Source organism: Blennius ocellaris, assembly GCF_963422515.1.
Source record: "Blennius ocellaris genome assembly, chromosome: 10".
NCBI classification, from domain to species: domain Eukaryota; kingdom Metazoa; phylum Chordata; class Actinopteri; order Blenniiformes; family Blenniidae; genus Blennius; species Blennius ocellaris.
The window spans coordinates 5510411-5531543 of NC_137659.1; the positions used below are offsets into that span (position 1 = coordinate 5510411).

General features: G+C 41.4%; 2 protein-coding genes across 13 annotated transcripts in view; one reads left to right on the forward strand and one right to left on the reverse strand.

Moving 5' to 3' along the window:
- The first annotated feature begins 6296 nt into the window (after window positions 1-6296).
- Window positions 6297-17571, forward strand: LOC308135101 (uncharacterized protein). Its single transcript, XM_080502974.1, has 7 exons — window positions 6297-6307; window positions 7088-7546; window positions 8005-8192; window positions 8276-8855; window positions 15480-15980; window positions 16428-16630; window positions 16948-17571. Exons 2-7 carry the CDS (start codon window positions 7093-7095, stop codon window positions 17557-17559), a joined length of 2538 nt encoding a protein of 845 aa, XP_080359100.1. The 5' UTR covers window positions 6297-6307; window positions 7088-7092; the 3' UTR covers window positions 17560-17571.
- A 1050-nt stretch (window positions 17572-18621) lies between these two features.
- The window catches only part of svilb (supervillin b), a 45748-nt gene continuing 43236 nt past the window's right edge, over window positions 18622-21133 (reverse strand). For all 12 annotated transcript variants that reach the window (XM_080503660.1, XM_080503659.1, XM_080503658.1 and 9 more), the window contains one exon: window positions 18622-19513. In XM_080503660.1, coding sequence (XP_080359786.1) covers window positions 19427-19513 — 87 coding nt within the window. In that variant the 3' untranslated portion in view covers window positions 18622-19426. The remainder of the gene's footprint in view (window positions 19514-21133) is intronic.

Sequence of the window (21133 nt, forward strand, 5' to 3'; positions counted from 1 at the left end):
CTCCACGCAGTTTAGTTTTTGAGTACTTTTCTCAAAACCTTTGCAAATGACACGGACACATTTTAGAGGTTAACCTCAGAGGAGGGACATATAAATATTCTTCAAACACTGAATATCTGCAGTTGCATTTCTCTGAATCATCTTTGTTTATAACTCGTTTAATTCTTGCATTATTTCAGATGGCAGTGAGTCGAGTGTGTTATTGTCTTAATGTGGTTGTTGAATTTCTGGCCTGAGTCCATAATTACACCAAATTTCTGCCTTGTTTTGTCGTCCTGAGTGACATGGAGTCAAGATAAGCATTGACCCTTAACCCTTCTTCATTAGGAGCCTAAAAACAATTACCTATGTTTTCTGTAAGTTGCAAAATGTTCTGACACATCCACTCATATATTTAATTTATGCAGCCACCCCAGCAGGTATAAGGGGTTGTCAATCACTGACACTGATATATAGAGCTGTTTGTCATCTGCATAATAAGATAGATGTAATGTTCCATGATCTGAGCCAGAAGGAGCATGAATAATAATAATAGTAAGAATAATAGAGGCCCAAGGATGGAGCCATGAGGAACCCCACAAGTGATCATCCTCTCAGACTCATAATTCCATGGATGGATAGAATAACAAAGACTATAAAGGAATATGCAGCGTACAGACACTGTAACAATGATTGTGAGCTTTTGATTGCCGGTTAGGAAACACAGCTCTCCCTCAGGGTTTCTTTGTTGAAACAGGATGACTCTTTTATAGAGTACATATGGTTGTATTGAGTTGATGGATTTGCATATATTAGTGGATTAGACTCAACTAAGATGGAAGCTAAATGCTTGGTTTTGTTTTGGGTAGTGGGGCGGGGGGAGTGGAGTAGTTCTACATTAGTGTTCAAACTCAAACAGCCCTTTTTCTCATTCTTCCTCCCAACTGTAGCCATGGCCCACATCCTCTCTCTGCTCCCTCCATCTCCCTCCAACTTTAATGCTGGGTTTTTTACACTGTTGAGGTGGAGTCGCCTGCCTTTACGATGTGCCGGTTACGATGCCTCGGGGCGCTCCATCTCTGCGTGGATCCTCACCTCCAAACAGACTCAGACCTGCTTTACTGAGCACAATATTTAATGGCAAGGCTTCTCTTCAAAACTTGCAAATGGCTTTGGAACAAAATATGGAGAAATAAGGAGCCGGGGACACTCAGGAGTGGATGCAGAAAGCCTCTGGCAAACCGTTCCGAGACGGAGGATGAACGAGATGGAAATTCATCTTTATATTCTCTGTTTCAAGTGATGATCCAGGTGGACCAACACTAAGAGATTTACAGGAGCTGTGGAGGTATCCAGCACCTTCAGGCTGTGGAGGCAAAGTGTCTAGAACTGTAGAATGGTGAAGTTTAACAAATGAACAGTTTGTGTTTCCATTTAAAAATATTTTATGGTTTGTAAACTAAATTATGTCCATGATTCTTACAGTGAAATGTTTGTATCAGGGAAAGGGAATATAATTAATTACGGTATGATCTTTTTTTTTTTTGTTGTCGTCATTTTAGGTTTTGTTTTGTAGAGAAATTGAGAAATTTGAGAATTTTTTTCTTAAATTGGTGCTGCACACATCTCTATACTTTGATTTGTTTCCAGTAAATATGAATTGCTCGGACACAAGAAGGGTGCTCTATCCATTTCTATAAAAGAAACTTTCTTTGTACGACAAACACATTCCTCTGTTTATGTTTGTGTTGGTGTCAGTGTAATTGAAAGAGGAATGCTGATGGATATGAAGTATTACCAGTTGCATGTTGTTGGATGAATAGTGAAATAAGATGCTCTTTTCAGTTCTTACAATTGTAAATCTGACTCCAGAGGAGCCAGTGCATCACCAGACATGAACCTCACCACACGTCACTGGTTCATGGGAGTGAAGGAGAATACATGAGGTGGGGGGCAATTTTGATGAATATCTCTTGTGAAAAATTCAGATTGATTTAATAAGTTATAACAGTGAAATAAGGGCTGTGGCTCAGATAGAGGAGTATAGGCTCTATTGGGCTGCAGGAGGTTGTACGATGATGTCGGAATAGTCAAATAATCAGAGGCTTGGTTGTTGATGCATTCACAGGAAGAAGAAGAAACAAATCACCACAGAGGAAGTGACCTGCCTCTGAATACCTCAGTATGCTAAATATAGCTGAGAGATGCATGTCTGTCAGCCTCCTCCCCCTCCTGGAGCCTCCCCTCAAGCCCTTATCTTAATTATTTCCAGACCTACATGCAAACACTCACAAATGCACACAAACACACATGTCTGATTTTATAAAAAGACTGTGTGTGTGTGTGTGTGTGTGTGTGTGTGTGTGTGTGTGTGTGTGTGGGTGTGGGTGTGGGTGTGGGTGTGGGTGTGGGTGTGGGTGTGTGTGTGTGTGTGTGTGTGTGTGTTATTCAACTTGCACAAAAGGTTGCTTTTTCTTAATTGCCTTGAATTGCTCACTCAGTAATTCATTTTAAACACAGTCTTCCTGATCACAATTTATATTACTGCTTTGGATTGAACAGTATCAACCCACTGCCATTCATCCATTCATCCATCCATCCAGTGGTTCCTCATGGCTCCATCCTTAGGCCTTGTTTGTTTGTTTGTTCATTTGTGGATGTTTTGGACTGAAGGAGAAGGAAAACCCAGAGACACATTGTGGTAGAACATACAAACTGCAAAGATTCATGGCTTAAAGATGACCAGACAGTGAGCATCTCGAATTGTCAGTGATTAGATTACATGAGATTCATCCCTCGGCCTCTCCAGTGCAGATCCACTCACCAAACCTACCTTTTAAAGACACCTGAGGAAACACGGCTGGATGATTGCAAACCTGACGTTTGCTACTTGGAGGAAAATCAGCCTTTTCCCAAAAACAGCAGGAGTGCAACACGCAGGAATGCAATTTCCTATAATTGTGTACTCATATCTTCTAAAAGCCTGTTGATTTTTTTTTTTTTAGATTATAAAATGCATTTAAATGGCCATCATCCATTTGTCTGCATCTACAATTCAAAACATAACATTTGATGAAACTTTAATGACCTCAGCAGGGAAATTGGATCTCGGCAGCAGCAGCAGCAGTTACCTGGAATAAAACTGCTCCATAACACAACAGAGAGCGTTGATGAACATGATGGGGGAAGCAGAAACATGCCAAACTGACTTCAAGCAATCATTTTCTGTGATACTGTTCCATGTGAATGTTGCTGGCTGCTTTAGTTCTGTGCTTGAGTGTGTGGAAAAAAAAAACCCAAAACTTTCAAAAATGCACCAGGTCATTTGGATTGTTTGTCCTTGAACACGTACAAAATAAGCACCACCAGTTTGTTACTCTATTAAAAGATCATCACGTGAGTATATTTGAACACCTAAACAATTTCACAATGGTTGTGAATTGGCTCTGAGGTGTGTATTGTTGACCACAAAAAAACAATAACCTGTTAAATCTACAAACAAGTAATGTGTGTTGATATCGTAGGGTATTAATTCCAATTCTTAGAATTTGATTGGGATTAATGTTGATATTGTAGAAGATTTAAAAAAAAATTTTTTTACATTGTGGGTCTACTAGAATCATGGAGGAAAAATGTACATGTTGATATGTGATTTGCAAAGGTTGCAAGGGACACGTTATAGCCACCAGAGGGCAGTCTAACATTGAATGCATAATCTCATGAGCTCTTTCAAGAACCTTGAAAATTGGCTGTTTGAAATGAATCTGAGCTTAAGCATTTGGGATTGTATTACTTTTGATGAAAGTATGTGAACATTTTGAGTGAATTCAAAACAGCAAGTGTAATCTGTGTTTTTCTGCCACAATTTGAATCTGGGCATTTTACAGTTGATTCTCTAATTTCTTTCACCCCCACTTTTATTTGTTCAAATTATTTTCATCTTTCACAGCAAGGAAGTTTGGATAGTAGCAAACTTTATTTTGAAAGATGAAGCCAGAGGAGAAGTGAAACAGTGCTGATGGAGGAGTGGAAGCATTTAATAATCACAAATATCTCATAGTAATAAGGTAATTGATCCTGATTTAAAAACATAATATGATCAGAATAAAGTGGTGTGGAAGACAGATAAGTTGACAAACCAGTTCCAGCACCACCAAAACCAAATGTATGTGAACTTCCAATAATCTACCCTCAGAATAATCCGCACTCAATTGCGGATCTCTGGATTATTCCCTGTGGCTCCTCTTATCCACATGTTGTAGTGTGACTGTGTGTCACATAATTACTCCTCCTCATTCTCCCTCTTACACTGTCGATGTAAAAAAAAAAAAAGTTTTTGCACGATATAACCGATTCCCATAACTTGAGGGTTATTTTTATTTTGTTGTTTAGTTATTCCAGGTGGAGGAGTTTAAGTCGCTCAGTGTCTTATTCCGGAGGGATGATGAGATCAGACACCGATTGGAAGCGATCCATGCACACAGGGAAGTGAGCTGCACTGAGATTTGAAGAAATGTTTTGACAATCACGAGGAAGGGGGTCCTTTGGTTTCCTTGATGTGATGAAATAAACATAGATTCAATGGCGGCAATAAAGTTCTCCAGTCTACAATCCATCACAGCACTAAAAGACACATCAATACATTTCCACTTTCACTGCGTCGCACAAGAACCTCAGCACTGGGTTTGTATTTGATCTTCTCTCAGGGTGGGGTGTATATATATTGTACGTAGAAGAGCGAATAATTCTCTTCCTTTCAAAAGCCAGAGGCTGACGTGAAATGAATTGACAGAAGGAGAGCAGTCGAATTCAGACACACAAATGGTAAATTGGACTTCACTTATATAGCGCCTTTCAGCAGTGTGAGCAGCCCCCAAAGCGCTTTACATAGTTCATCACATTCACCCATTCACTCACACATTCACACACCAATGGAGGCTGCAGCCATGTGAGGTGCTGTCACTCCAATTGAGAGCAGTTTGAGATTCCAGTGTCTTGTGGAATGTCACTTGCATTTGCTGCTTTCACACTCATGGGAAGGATGGAGAGCACACACCGGTCCTTACCGCCTCCTGTATGACCTCACGTTGAAGGTAAAGACGGTTGGCCTATGGCCCTCTGGCGAGTTGTTATATGGTTGGTGGTTGGCTTTTCATGTGAAGCACGGTGGGCAAAGTTTGAAATGATTATCAAGTCTGAGCTTTGGTCACATGAGCCGTGATTGCAAAAGGTGCCAACCCAAACTGATAGTGCATCTTGCATGGCAGCCACATTGATCGGTTTGACGTAGAAGTTAGAGAGCAGTGGACTTTGGATCGGGAGTTGGCAGATTTGAACCCCACAGCTGACGGGTCGTCATCCTGGTCCCCAAGAGCAAGACGTTTGACCCCCATCTGCTCAGAGCCACAAAGCCCCATCCCAGACCCCCAGAGCAAGAGACCACACACACACACACACACACACACACACACACACACACACACACACACACACACACACACACACACACACACACACACACACACACACACACACACACACACACACACACACACACACACACTAATGCACTTCAACTCTCTTTCTCTCTGTGCATGGCCTTCAATGAAAAACAAGGTTCGAAGTGCGGACACATCTGCAATGTAAATAATAGATCAAAGAGGATTCAAATTCTTGTGATCCAAATTCTTGTGATCCAGATAATAAACGGAGCAAATTCCACTCGGAGCTCAAAGGTGCACCTGTAGCCCAATAATAAAGTTTATGTGCGCTGCTTTATTGTTAAAATGACTCGCATCGTGGACTTGGTGCTGCACAGGTCAAATTGTGAAGTCTGAGGTGAGATGAATAGTTCTGATGACCTGGTTCCTGGTATACATTCTGTTTGTGTTTGTTTGATTGAGTGAATGGAAGATGCAATAGTGAATGTTTACAAGGTTTAATACGTGACCAGTCCCCGAAGGAACGTGTTAACATAAGACGTTTCCTCACCTGGTGTATTTTTTTCATACTGTGAGGTCGGTGAATGTTCCCAGGTACATATCTAAAAAGAACACCTTGAATATAGAGGAGCTGGAAGGAGAATCAGGGGATTTCTGCCACCACAGATAAACAGATTTTAAGAAAATGTCTGAACCAGGCCACTCCAGAAAGTGACGAGGACGGCACACAGTAAAAAAGAAAAAAAAATGAATGAATCAATGATTTAATAAATGAAATGTCATGGTTTTTACGCCCTCTCGTGGACAATTTGACTGACTATTTATATCCCGCACACTCATCTGGAGCGCTCATTACTTGTTTGGACAGCTCGCTATATTTCTCCTCGGTAAGTTCGCAAGGTTTATTACAAAGTCTGCCACTCTGGCGTTTGCATGTGTGATGTATTGTATGTGTCCGTTATGAAAGTGTTCAGATTCCTATTTTTATCTCCATAAGAAGTGAAACCGGATTAAAAAGCAGACTTTAAAGAAAACTTAAATGTACTGATTTGAACTCAAAACGGTTCAAAGTTCACCTTGTTTAAATACATTTCTCTCACTCAGATAAGGTAGTGGAGCATTTAAACCTCTGCCTCATCTCACCGTGGATATTCTTTTTGATTTCAAACATAAAATACCATGAAAAGGTTTATTTATTGCTGTAAATACTATCGTATCATTGAATCTCAAACTGTTGTGGTAGTTGAACCCCCTCTTGTGGCCGAATGTAAAAAATGAATTCAAATCATTAGTTGATGGAAATAGCTGTTACTCTTAATGTTTATCCTTTTTGTGTTTGAGTGCTTGCTGAAATGATATTATGTTGTGTGGCTGGAAGGTAAATAATCAGTAAATAATCCTCATTACTGAACTTCATGTTCAGGTTTGGTCATAGTGGTGGAGAACATTTTCTCAGATGGTGCATACTGTAGAAATGTACAAAAACACTGCTTTAGATAATTTTGCTGGCATGTATATATGCATTATGAACCCAGTCATAATGTGACATAATGTTCAAACCAGCTTACTTCTGGTTCCAAGTTAATTTCTGCGGCAAATGCCTGGAATCATCTGCAAAAAAAAACCCAAAAAACTGTTCAAGCTTTCTGAATTTCCCCATATTTCAGGTACCATGTCCTCACAGGTGAGACTGCAGTTGTGCCCTCTGGCCCGGTGTTTGTTCGACGAGCCCATCAAGGTGAAGGTGGAAGGGCTGAGGTCGAGACAGGTGGTCACTGTGAAGGCCAGATCGACAGATGAGAAGGGTGTGCTGTTCAACTCATCTGCCGTCTACCGAGCCGACGAGAGCGGAGAGATCCACCTGAGCAGAGACCCATCGCTCAGCGGGAGCTACGTCGGAGTGGAGCCCATGGGCCTGCTATGGTCGCTCAGGCCAGAAACATTGCACAAATATTTTATCAAAACTCAAGCACTCAGCCCCCAGGTGGTGACTATCTCTGTGCATGAGGAAGGGGACGGCCGGATGCTGGCCGAGGCGACCAATGAGAGGTTTCTGATTGCAGACGGGGTCAGTCGAGTTCCTGTCGCAGAGGGAAACATCCGCGGAGTCCTCTTTACACCCCCAGGTTCTCCCTGTCTCTCTATTTAGTCAAAGCCTAATAAAGCAAACACACTGACTGTAATCATCATCTTTTTTTTTAGGCAGATGTTTGCAGGATTTCCCATGTTTTCAGACAAATTACTTTGAAATGCAATTGTGACACAATATGCAGTCAGATCTTTTTTAGTTCTTCCCTGTGCTCATGCGCACTTTCATTTAGTGTATCTTTTCCATCTCTGGCTAACACAACAGTGCACTGCAACAGGAGGCTTGGCGCTGGTCAAAGTAAAACACACACACAGAGAGACATCAAGTGTTTTGTAGCTTCTCAGAAATAAAAGGCAACTGTGAGAATCACTCCTTGTTGAGATAAAGAATAACACAACGTAAACATTTGCTTCATAAAATACATACAGTCTGGATGCTCTCGGTCTGGTGATGTTCAACCTTCCGTCATGCCTCGTTTTGCCATCTGTGTTCAAGGAAAAGGACCGTTTCCTGCCGTGTTGGACTTGTCCACCTTCAGGTCTGAGAAAAGGGCCAGTTTGCTGGCCAACAAAGGCTTTGTGGTTCTCGCAGTGGCCGCGTTTAGCGAAACGCCACACAAAAGCAAAGGGCTGCACTTGGACCACTTTAAAGAAGCAGTTGATTACTTACTGAAGCATCCAAAGGTGAGTTTGTTGTCAGAATTCTATGTCACACTGAGGCAAATCATTCAAATTACTCCCCGTGCTCCCTAATGGCTGTGTCACAGGTGGGCAGCAAAGGAGTTGGCCTGGTGTCACGATCAAAGGGAGCAGAAGTGGCATTGTCACTGGCTGCCTTTGTGCCTGGCGTCGAGGCCGTAGTGTGGATCAATGGATGCAGTGCAAACATGGGCCTTCCTCTTTTTTACGAAAATCGTCAGATCCTCTCAATATTGCCATACGACTTAAGCAGGATGATCCACACTGAGTCGGGAGCAAGAATCATCAAGCACATTTTTGGAAATCCCCTGGACGAGGAGAACAAGGGCTGCCTGGTCCCTATTCAAAAAGCCAAGGGGCATTTTCTCTTCGTAGCTTCAGGAGATGACCTGAACTGGGACAGCAAAGGCTACATGGACGAGATGGTGGCGAGAATGAAGCGCCATGGGAAGAACAACTTTGAAAGTGTTTGTTACCCTCTGGCTGGACACTTACTGGAACCACCTTATGGACCTTTCTGTCCCTCTGCTGTAAACGGGCTCGTCAATGTTCCAGTGTTGTGGGGCGGCGAGGCCAAAGCCCACATTGCTGCTGAAGTAGACCTCTGGAAGAAGATCCAAGAGTTCCTAAAAACTCACCTGAGCTGTGGCCCTGCAGAAATTACATCTAAGTTATAGTCTACTGGGATGATGGGAAAGACAGGAGCCTAATAACTAGGTTTAACATGCCAATAAACCCATATTGCAGTTTACTTTTAAATTGCACAATAACTCGTGATAAAAGCCAGAAAGCCTTTTGTTCATAGTTCATAGAATTTCCAATCTTTTAAGCTTATCAGACATCAAATAGGATAATCAGGTAAAAACAGATGAATGGGTTCATAGCAGGAGTTTAATTTTTTAGCTTCAGTAACAACGTGGCTACAGGATGGAAACTCACAATTTTTTTTGAAGAAACCACCAATTGCAGGAACCGTCAATCGGTCCGTCTGGGACTTTTCTTTCTCCAGGACTTTTGCTCATCACCCGATGGCTGTGAATACATAATATGCGTCTCGCTTCCTGTCCGGTCCCTTGAAAAGAAAACAGAGTCAGAACTGCAACACATATCTCGACTGTACTTTTTGACTCTGATCATGGATCCATGGCTGCAACGCAAGGCCTGCATGCATGGAAATCAGAAGGAATCACAAATATACTGACAGATTCAGGGAGAAGTGTATTTCTATGGTGATGCAACCTTGTATGGTAAATATATGATCAAAAGTATCTGCAGTTCCTAATATGTCCACTTGGTGTTCCACAAACAAGTCAAAAAAAGAGATCCCATCCTGAAAAAGCACAGTAAACCTGTTTTTGGTGCGCACTCACACAAAACCTGAAAGACTCGCATATCCCCGTCATGTGTTTATATTGTATTGTGAATAAATGTGTTCAACTACAAATTATGTTCTCTGATGTTGTGAAGACTGTCCCATCTCTTAAAAATCCCAAGACAATTAAGGTAGATTTAATAGTAAATGAAATGTGGAAAGCCAGTACCTATACAGATCACCACAAAGGGCCAATTCATTGTCAGTTTTTGATAGTATTGGATATCCTTGGATCTGGCGTCCTAAGCTTAAAGGTATACAGGAGGATTTTCAGGAATTTTAGGAAAGAACCGCCCTCTCCACCGTTTGAAAAAAATGCGCATGCGCAACGCTGCACCTGCTCCCGAGACGGAACGCCTACTAAAACGCGTGCGAGAGACACGCACGAGCCCAGTTCTCCTCGTGCACGCTCTGTTTACAAGTCACAAGTCGGCATCGCTCACATAAGCTCACTTTACAAGAAGATTTGCACCAGAGGGGGTGAAACTGTGTAAAAATGTCCGAGAATAATGCGTCGGGTCGGCCACCGGCATTATGAGGACCGTGTGGAGTGAGCTGCGCGCAGGGACGAGCACGTACGACGGGCTTACGTCATATATCACCAGAATGATTGACAATTGGGAGGACCAGTTATTTTGATGATCCACCCGGAAGAAGAAAATCCTCTACTATACCTTTAACATAGGATATGTGGGTCAAATTACAAGGCTATATTGAAAATTCTGTAAAAAAAACAACCTCTCCCTATCTCCTGAAATGTTCGAGTGAATGCAGGTAAAATGATCTGCCTCCATTATTCACTAACTTTACCTCTTCTGAAATCTCCCTACCTTTCTCAATTTCTCAAGTGCAAAGTGGTAAAGCTATAGAGCTTATCATCATCCCATTAATTTGTAATTACAGAGCCCATCGGACCGAAAAGGGACATTATGTAAACACAGAGCAAATACCAAATGTCATGAAGTGTTACTGGGCGGTAAATATTGGCTTTGATAGTCGATGGTGTTATTACCATCCACCTTAGAAACTCATATGAAGCCATGATCCAATTAATAATACCACTGCTTAATCTGGAGGCAGATAAAACAATTCAAATGATCCTCGACATTGCCGATATAATCCATCATTGGTCTGTACATTGCCGATACATTTGCACCATTTCAACAATTACAAGACAAATATGGACTGTCAAAAAAATGTTTTTAATCCAATTAGACTTGATTAAGAAACTTGATCTAAGACTTTGCCACACCCTGTCAAAGGTCTTCTCATCTGTGGACTGTGGAAGAGAGCATGCAAATTCCACACAGGAAAGACCTTTATTTATAACACTTCGTTATTTATAGCACTTGATAGTCACATTAAATATCTCCTCACCTTGGCGCAAGTCAAAATACAATCAATATGAAATGAAAAGCATTTAAGACAACATATTGACAAAATGTGACAACTTGTCCTTGAGGCAAGCGTTAAGTCACATTTTAGTTTGATGAAGAATTTTGTTACAGTACGAGTTGTTCTTCAAGGTAGAACAACCTGCATTGTGAATTATTAATGTGTTTTTTTTTTTTTACCTGGATGAAAATTGCATTCTGTAAACTTTCTCCTGTTGCAAAAATGGCCTCTGTGACACAAAACATAAGCAGCTTTAATTTTTCAGAAGCTATATTTATGGTTTATTATAAAAAGACTTGGAATGAGAAAGTATGTTTGGAAATCATTTATTTGAAGAAAAACATTTAGAGAATTTACAAATCGACTCTCACCTCATGCAATGTATTTATTTATTAGTCAGAATGTCATAAATACAGCATGATTCTGTCATTTTTGAAACTCTCTCCCTCAGCTTTTTTTTCTTCCCAATTCAAAGAGTTTCTTCAAGAAAATCATTGGTTTCCTGTCCTTGTTGTCTTCATTGCTGACTGTGAGGAAACACAACAGAGTGAGATACATGTTTGTATGCTCTCCATGCTGAATCACATTTATTGAAGCAACTGAAGTGACCCCAAAAACAGAAATCGTGATATTTTTGATTTACTTGATGACAGAGAAGACTTCAGGAACAGAAACCCCAAATATTTGCATTTTCACCTGACAGCGTTGTCATGGGTCAGGGTCAGGTCAGGTACTTTACTGCACTGGCCGTTCCTTTTCCTCTCTCATATTTCGCAATTACTGAGAACAAACACTCGGTCTCTTTTCAATATTCTGAACGTTCAACCTCAGAATGGGACTTTCGCAATCAGACAGTCCTCTCCTCTTTAATTCTGCAGTGAATGATTAACTTTGAATTCTTATGACTCTCTCTTTGTGACTTGTGGCTCTTTGATATTGTTCTGTTCTTTTGTTTCAGTTTCCAACTGAAACAGGAGAAAACTGCCACCCACTGCCATTCTCAGCATCATTGACCTGTTCACAAATATAAATGCTTTTCCCCAACCTGCAATACACCCACTGAGTAATCCATAGTCCCAAAAGTAAAGTTGGAGACACCAGGGAGTTTGATCAGACGTATCCCAGGGGGCCTGAGCAGGCAACATTGAGTCTGGTGGTAGTTACACCCGGTTATATCAATTGGAGGCCACAAAAATTTATGTATCAGTGTGTGAGTTTGCAAAAACTGTGTCTGACTCATTTCTCTGGCCCCTTACCTGACGTTCAGTGTTGACAACGCATTTCCTCATTTAACCACTACATGTCTTGATGGCAGTGTTTGGCTGGTGGTTTCTTTCTTTCTTTCTTTTTTTTTTTGTAAGATTAGTTCACCTGAAAATAGCCTTTCACGAGGTACAGATGAAGCTGGGGTACACATAATCTCCACAGCAAGCTTAAACAAGTTCTAGTTTACGTTTTTATATGTTTCCAGTAGTGAAGTGGATCCTCTGATCTCTTGATGTTTGTGTGTGTGGATATAGTGACTACATACAATAATATAATGAAAATACTGACAATAAACACGTTGGTTACCTTGAGTCCCAGGCAGAGAAGCTTCTGGCCAGGAGGATGCTCAGTATTTTTTCTTTAAAATGTATTATTATTATTATATTTAGGATCCTCCTGCCCCTCCAGCTTTTGCTTTTTGTGTATGGATGATTGCCATTCAGTTTTGAATCCATACTTACATAAAAATGGAACACGTAACAGGGACGTTTATTATGCAAATATTAATTGAAAATGTGGGGTGGGATTAAACACATTTTATTCATCCCACTCCCTTTCAGGCAAAACTCGAGTTTTCTTTCTTTCCTGTTCCAGTTCACATTGTATGTTAAATGTGAACATTTTTACCTCTGAAATAAATGATGGATAAATAAAAAAATTTAAAAGCTTCAGAGCTCATATGATCCACCAACCAAAGCTAATATATAACACACACACACACACTCCCAACAATGATTACCTGAACCTTCTTATCGGAATGGCACTCTCTGACAACTGAACACGCTGCTGTGCTTACTCAGACGATTACTTAACTGAAACGAATGTTTCTTCGTTGTTCCTTTCGTGGCAGTACTCTGTGTTTCGAAGTCACTGGTTTCCGTGTCAACTGATGCTCGACCTCCTTTAAAGCGATGACAGCAGAGTTTAAACACCCGAAACTGTCCTGTACTATCAAACCGCCACATTCACGCTACATTTTAAATGATCGGAGCTCTTGAGAGTCTTTATTTTGATCTTGTTCTGCGAACATGTGTCAGATCGTGACTGCTGTCACTCGGCTGCAAGCTGGAGGCGCTGATGTGCGTTGTTGTGTCACCCTGGGTTGAAGCCCCGCCCCATCCAGTGACGTAGGAGGACATATAGGGTGCGCAAGAGCAGCTGCCAGCGCAAGCGGCAATTCGGCTCCGGAACAAGTTTAGGAACAAGGCAAGGTAGGAGAAATATTTTAGATTTGTTCTGTGGTCATTTAGTTAGCAATGACACTCATTTCCAGTCAGTGCAGCGTCAAATGCTTCATATCGTTAGTTTTGACCGTTTGACGGTCATCATATAAAGTAAACATTGGAGGGAAAATAGGTATGAAAATAGGGAAATTGTCTTTGATTTTGCTCTTCATGAAATTTCTCCCAGAGAAATTGGAAATGCATCTTTTTACAAAGGAGGTGGGGGAATCAAAAAAAAAAGTTACTATAGAAATCTGTAGTAGACAGGAGAGTTCAAATGTTCCACAAGATATTATTTTGGGGTGTGTGGAAATGATCATTGATCTCGATGGCATCTACTTTCTTCTATAATCTTATTTTGTGCACAAGACTGAGGTTACAAGGGGTTAACTCAATAAGGAACCAAATTTCCGTTTTATTATGACTTGGATTGACTGCAAGAAAAATGGAGTACTGGGAGTTATACAGGAAGTCAGACAGAGTAAACATCTTGCTCTAGATACCTGTTCAGCTTATATCCACACACTGTGCGCCTGCTGCAAATAAACAAGTGTCTGACGGAAACTTTCGAGCATTGTTTTACTATGCAGATCAACAACAGGTCAGCAGCAAACACTGAAACTTGGCACAGCCAAATCACGTGGCTCCACTCATGCGCCGTTATGCTCCTTACAGGAATTACACAGAGCATTGTCCCTTTTCCAGTGACAGGTTTTCTGACCAATGCTTTTGCGACGCCCTCAAACACGGTGAAAAACATTTAAACCTATGTCTCTATGCATTTGGGCACCAGACGGATTCCTCAGGAGATCATGTGGATTACCTTTGTGAGCTCGGTGTGCACTCCCATCGTGTTGCTCCTCTTCCCTGCTCTCTTCACACTCAGTTTCTCTCTTTCTATGTCCAGCTTGGCCATTTCAGTTTGCTGCTGCTTTACTTTTTCCACTTTATGTTTCTGAATGTATTCACAGACGCAAGATTTCTTTCCCCTGCTCAATGGAGTAGACTGATGAGGAAAAAAACTAGGGCTGGGCGATATGGCATTTCATCAATATTTCGATATTCTTAAGCCATATATACACATATCTCTCAATATTTTTGCCTTATCCTGAAATTACACCTTGATGCATGCCATCACACTAGTATGATGATTCTATGTCTACATTATGGCCCAGTTTGCACAACAAAGTTCCATGTGACAACACCCAATGCATTAATTAACGATTGCAGCAGCGGACACACTGAAAGGATGAAGTTAGTATGCCGGGCGAGGGGAGGGCGTTGTTGCTTGTTTTTGTAATAAACCGACACGGTGGTCAGCAACACCGGAACATCACAGGGTACTGTGCTTTCTCCGGTTCTGTTCACCCTTTATACATCCGACTTCAAATACAACTTGGAGTCCTGCCACGTGCAAAAGTTCGCAGACAACACTGCGATCGTGGAATGTGCAAGTGCTGGACGGGAAGAGGAGTACGGGAAACTGATCCAGGACTGAATTTGTTTTGGTTTTTTTAGAATGCCAGGGAGAAAAAAGGTCATTTCAGCTCATGTGGACAAGGCTGAGATCAGAGGATCACCCTTTTTGACCTCTGGGCTCAGTTTTCCCAGTACAGTGGCCATTTAAATACCAGCACTTAATTTCAACTGATCTGAGTCTTTGTTTGATTCGTATTCAGTAACTAAATCAAGTCCACTTAGATTAGCAAGGTCAAACCTTGCAAAATGAATATGATACATTGTTGATCTCAAAAACGCTTCTTTATCTGGTCTATGTGGGAGTGTTTGGATAGTCTCTGACTCGGTTAAATACTTTCTTACTTCTAAAAGTGAAATGATGAGAAATGGTGAGGGAGACAAGTATAGCGTACTCACTCCGTCTCCACTGAGCTTAAAAAAAAAAAAAAAAATTCCATCATAGCACATGTACATTAGCTTTAACATTGATGTTGATCTGTTTTTTCATGACATTCATATCACGGTGTGATTTGTATAATTTTCCATGTTCTTTTTCAGGAAACAGCCCCAAACAGTTAAAGAAAAGAAGAATAACGTTTGAAAACATGGCCTCCCAAGTGAGACTGCGACTGTTGCCGAGGGCACGCTGTATGTTCGACGAGGCGGTCCAGGTGAGGGTGGATGGCCTGAGGTCCAAGCAGGTGGTCACTCTGAGAGCCAGATCCGTCGATCAGAAGAACGTATTGTTCAGCTCCGCTGCCACCTACAGAGCAGATGAGCGAGGCGAGATCGACCTGAACAGAGACCCCTCGCTTGACGGCAGCTACGTCGGGCTGGAACCCATGGGCCTGCTGTGGTCGATGAGACCAGACGTCCTGCACAAACGGTTTATGAAAACCAAGTCGCTGCATCCCCATGTGGTGAAGTTCTCTGTGCATGAGGAAGGGGAGGGCAAGATGCTGGCAGAGGCGACGAATGAGAGGCTTTGTATGAAAGACGGGGTCAGCCGAGTCCCTGTCAGCGAAGGGAATATTAACGGAGTGTTGTTCACTCCTCCAGGTTTGTCCCTGCCATTAAATGATCTTAATTATTTCACTGACCACGTCTCATTTGCCAGATTTCCATTTTGTATAAAACTCGAAATGAAAATTCTTCGAAGAGCCTTAACTTTAAACACCGAATGACATACCGTAACTCGGTTACAAAAACTCAAAACACTCTACAGTAAATCAACTGGCTGATACTTTGATGATTGAAGATCAGACTTGTCATAGTTGTCTGACATCAGGTCAGCCCAACACAGGCCAACCACAGCCCAACTAACAGTGAACACTTAATTTACTTTTTATATTTACCAGGGGCAATTTATTGTATTATAATAAAGATAATGCAAAGTTTTCTAAGCCGTCACCTACATGGAATCTTTTTCTCCTGGACTTTGAAATGCTGCTTGATTCTCTTCAACCTATAAACGTTAAAATGAAGAAAATGTGTTTTGTCTTGTAGGAAACGGTCCTTTCCCTGCCGTGCTGGATATATACACCCTGGGCGGAGGCCTGTCGGAGAAAAGAGCTTCTCTTCTTGCCAGCCGAGGCTTTGTCGTTCTGACAGTTTCACTTTACGGCCACGACGACATTTCAAAGAATATCCGTGGAATCCATTTAGATTATTTTGAAGAAGCAATAAAGTTTTTAAAAACGCAAGACAAGGTGAGCTCAGTATCACAAACGACTGTAAAGAGGAGCTGGGTTTTTTTTTTTCTTGTTTTTGTGTTGATGTTGGAGAAGCGGGTGTGGGATCAGAAGCGTGCAGGTTTGAAGCCCACTGCCAACAGATTACACTGTGGGTCCTTGAGCAATACCCTTATTCACTAGATCTACCCAGGGACTGCACTGTGGCTGCCCACTGCTCCTGGTCTGTGTGGTTTTACTTTGAATAGGATGATTTGAATGCAGCAATCTCAAGGGGATCAATGAAAGATGTTGTCTTCGCTTTTCCGTTCTTTAATTTGTGTGTTTGTTCACAGGTGGGCAGTAAAGGCGTTGGAGTAATGTCACTTTCCAAAAGTGGGGATGTCGCACTTTCGATCGCCTCCTTTCTGCCCGATGTCGTCGGGGCTACAGTGTGGATCAACGGCTGCTCTGCCAACACGGCGTTCCCCCTTCTCTATAAGGGCGAACAAATCCTCCCTCCATTACTGCTCGATTTAAAAAATCTGAAAGCCACTGAGTCTGGGGCGTACATCGGTACACATTGTCTTTTCAGTCCTTTCGCTGAGGAGAACAAGGATACTTTGATCCCCATTGAACAAGCCACGGGACATTTTCTTTTTGTGGCCTCTGAAGACGACCTCAACTGGGACAGCAAGGTCTTCATGGAGCAGATGGTGGAGAGAATGAAGCGTCATGGGAAGAAGAACTTTGAGAGTGTGTGTTACGCTGGAGCTGGGCATTACTTAGAACCACCATATGGACCCTTCTGCCCCTCCAGCTTTCACTCCATGGCGAACAAGCCAGTGCTATGGGGCGGTGAGCCGAGCTCCCACTCGGCGGCTGAGGTCCACTTGTGGAACAAGGTCCAGGAGTTCTTCAGAACGCATCTGAGTTGTGATGATCCACCAAACAAAGCAAAGCTGTAGATGTAATCACCTTTGAAAGTTATTTGAATCAATGGGGGTAGTGCTGCTTCATTAATTCAATGTACTGTTATGTAGCTGTTCTATAAATAAATAAAACCCTACTGAAAACTAACTGCTCTATTTGTTTCATTCTTTTATTCCTTTTTATAAAGCGTTATCCAATAAAAGTTATTTGAGGTTGATCCCAGCTTTATATATCCTAAAGCAGGGTGCGTCTGAGTACCAGAATATCACTGGAAAAACTACTTTATGTTTTGAAGGTTTTAGTGTCAGACATTAATTCCACTTAGTGGATTGGAACAAAGTGATCAGACCAATCCACTGTTTTAAAATTCACTGAACGTATTGGTTTCAAAACAATCCAAACACCGTTTAAAGAAAAGAATGAAAAAATGTTCTGCAAGATAAAATGGTTACAACTTCAAGGGAACGCCAAGTCGTTACAAAGTCTCTTCATGTTTGGTGCAATTTTCACATCCAAGCCTTCAATGGTGTCCTGCCTGAATTGTTCACCCTCTTCTTACTGTCAAAATGTTGCAACTGTAGAAATCCACAATAATATATTGGAAACGTGGTATGATAAGAATGAATGTCATTACTAAAGCAAGAAACAAAATAAACTCAATTCAACAAGTCTCTTTCTGTGTAGCCACATAGGCACCACTTACATATTTAGCCAACGTATCAATATCAATGTAATAAATTGAAATGAAGAAAAAAAAGTGCAAATAACGAATGCATTTTACTCAGCAAAAGTATTGATTATTTGTACACAAATCCACCTCTTTCCTCGAGAAAAGTCCAGCAACTCTTGTCATACAGGTTCTCCTGGTGTCTTACCTTGAGCAATACCCCTTGTTCTATAATGGAGGCTAATGTTAATATTCAGGTTTGTTCCATCGTGTTTCTGCCATAAGTTTTAATTTGCTTTACGGCTGAGAATGTCCACATTTTAGGCCCCTGCCTTCATCTCTTGCGTCCGTCCCACAAGGCGTTAGACGATTCTTTTCATATCAGACATGCAGAACAAAACAACCATAAAACAACACCGACTCAAGGCTCCGAGTTGAGCATTATTGTGATTTAATTCACTATTTGTGTTATATCACAAAGAAAGTCTTTAAAAATGCAGACTAGAATTTCTGTATATAAACTGTACACAAAAAGCAAGGCACTATACATTCAGATTCAACAAGCTGCGGTTTGACTTGTCATCGTAGTCGGGACCTTAAAATTACAGCTCCCCGTTATCGCGGCGCTTCGTCAGTCCGAGTCAATTCGACAGTGCAGCGCAGGCGAGCGACGCGAGTCTCCCCCGAGGCCTGACGGCGTCCGGAAGCTGCGGGAGGAAGACATCTCTCCTCGCAATCACCTGACGCCGCAGGGATGGTTTTTTTTTGTTTGTTTTTATACATAGATACAAAGTCACAGACGCACCTACGCACACATGTACACAGTTAAAAAGTTAACACTCAAACATTATATACAGTCGCACACAACCACAGCATGGCACTTCCACTTGTTTTTCTTTTCACTCTCGAGTCCGTGACTGCAGGGCTGGGAAGAGATTCCAGACACACAAAACAACCAAGTATAAGCCAAAATGTGTTTTCACCCACCCATCCACCCACTTAAAAAAAAAAAAAAAAAAAAAAATCCGCCTTCATTTATTGTAGTTGAGTAAAGTTGAGAAGTAAAACGATAAGACATAACAATAAGCGAGGCTCTCCAGTCTCATTTTCTTCTGATTCCGCTGTGTTCCCACCCAATAAAATAAAAAATAGAAAACCAAAACTCAATTTCAAGAGTCCGACCTTTGACCGCTTCACGTGCCATCTTCTGATAAATATAAACTTCATAAACTTGCTTAAAACAGTCCTTTCGCCTTCTTCAAGTTGACTTGCTTCCATCCGGGCAGACGTTCGTATTCCTCTCTCTTCATGTCTAAAGCTTTCTGCAGAAAAAAAACAAACCACACAGACAGACAAACAGACCTCAGTAACCAGATAATTGCATTTTTCATCTTCAGATTGGCTTCCTCCTTTTTTAAGGATGTTGTACTTGTTGTGTTCCTTCAGGTTATTTGCTGAACCCTTTTTCTCTTGAGTCAAGGAGTGAAACAGGGAAAACCAGTTCCATGTCGAAAATAACATCCTCGTCGGTGAACCAGCATCACACTGCCGCCGCCATCTTGTTTTATTCCCATGCAACGTCCTCGTGCCATGTGTTTCTAACCCGTTGCTTCATCTCTTTCACACCAGATCACGCATGAACCACGTGCAGTCACGAGCCAGTTTGCTGGTTTACTTCCGGGTTTTTTAATTTTTTTTATTGCTACGACCCAGTTGTTACATTACTAGTTGGCCACTTTTTAGTTTTTGAAGATTACTGATCCATCAATCCTCTGATCTTCAAGACCAATTTTTGCAACTGATCTGGATTCCGGGAGGAGGCACTGGAGTATAAACTGATTATCTGCATGTTTCTGCATGCTGGTGTTTTCATGTGATGACTTCAAAATCAGGAGTCAATCTATGTGCTAGTAAACCAGCGTTTTTGCACATTTTGAACACATTCGCTCACGTAGTCATTTATTTATATCAGTGCAGTTTCGTCCATTTTATTAGAAAATGCACACATACTTTTCAAACTATTCAAGCTATTTTTCAAACATGTCTGTGTTGGTTCATGTTTTTCAGTAAAATGCCTTTTTTCCCCCCTGCACTGGCCTTTCATCATCTGCAAAAACCACTACACCCCCCAGCAAATCTAAACCTTGATCAACAAATAGTTGAATAAAAGTGTATTTTCTATTCTTGAACTGGAACTGTCACTATTTATTTCCGGTTGCTCATTCTTTTCACATTGCTGTACCTCGTGTCCCTTGAAAAAGAGTTTTCATCTCCAACTTCTCCAAAAAGCTTATTGACTGAAGAATTTTCCATATTTAGTATCCCGCGGGCTGTTCTGGAGGAGCAACACATCTGCAAAACCACTCGTACATCCAGTGTTTTCTTCATGCATTCACTTTGTGCTGCGCAGACAGAAAGTGTGAGTCAGACTGCAGTGCAGCTGATGGTGAATCAGTGAATTGAACCTGTTAGCTGGGAGAGGAAAGAGTCTCAGGCGAGGGCAGTTTTTACATGAAGAGGTGCACGGTGGTGCGTGGTGCGGTCGAAAAGAAATCATATATCGTTTAGTGAGTTTGCTCACTAGAAGTCACATACAAATAATACATATTTCAATTAATAATGCATCTCTCAAATTGTGTTATTTCTCTGGAAAATTTAATCTTTGTGATAATTCTCCAAACCTTGATGTTAAAGGTTTGAAGCGTGTGTAATATTATTTACTTGTTTTTGCATACAACACAAATGAACAGTCAGCACCATATGTGGTGTGGACACATGATGAAATAAAGTGCAAAAAACCAATTTTCCTTCATTTAAAAAAAAAAGATTTACCGGTACATCACCATCAAACCTAATTTTCATCTTCAATCCAAATACTACTTCATGTTTGGACTGTTTGTACGCCCTCTCGTGGTCTAAAATGCACATTACAGTTGATTAAA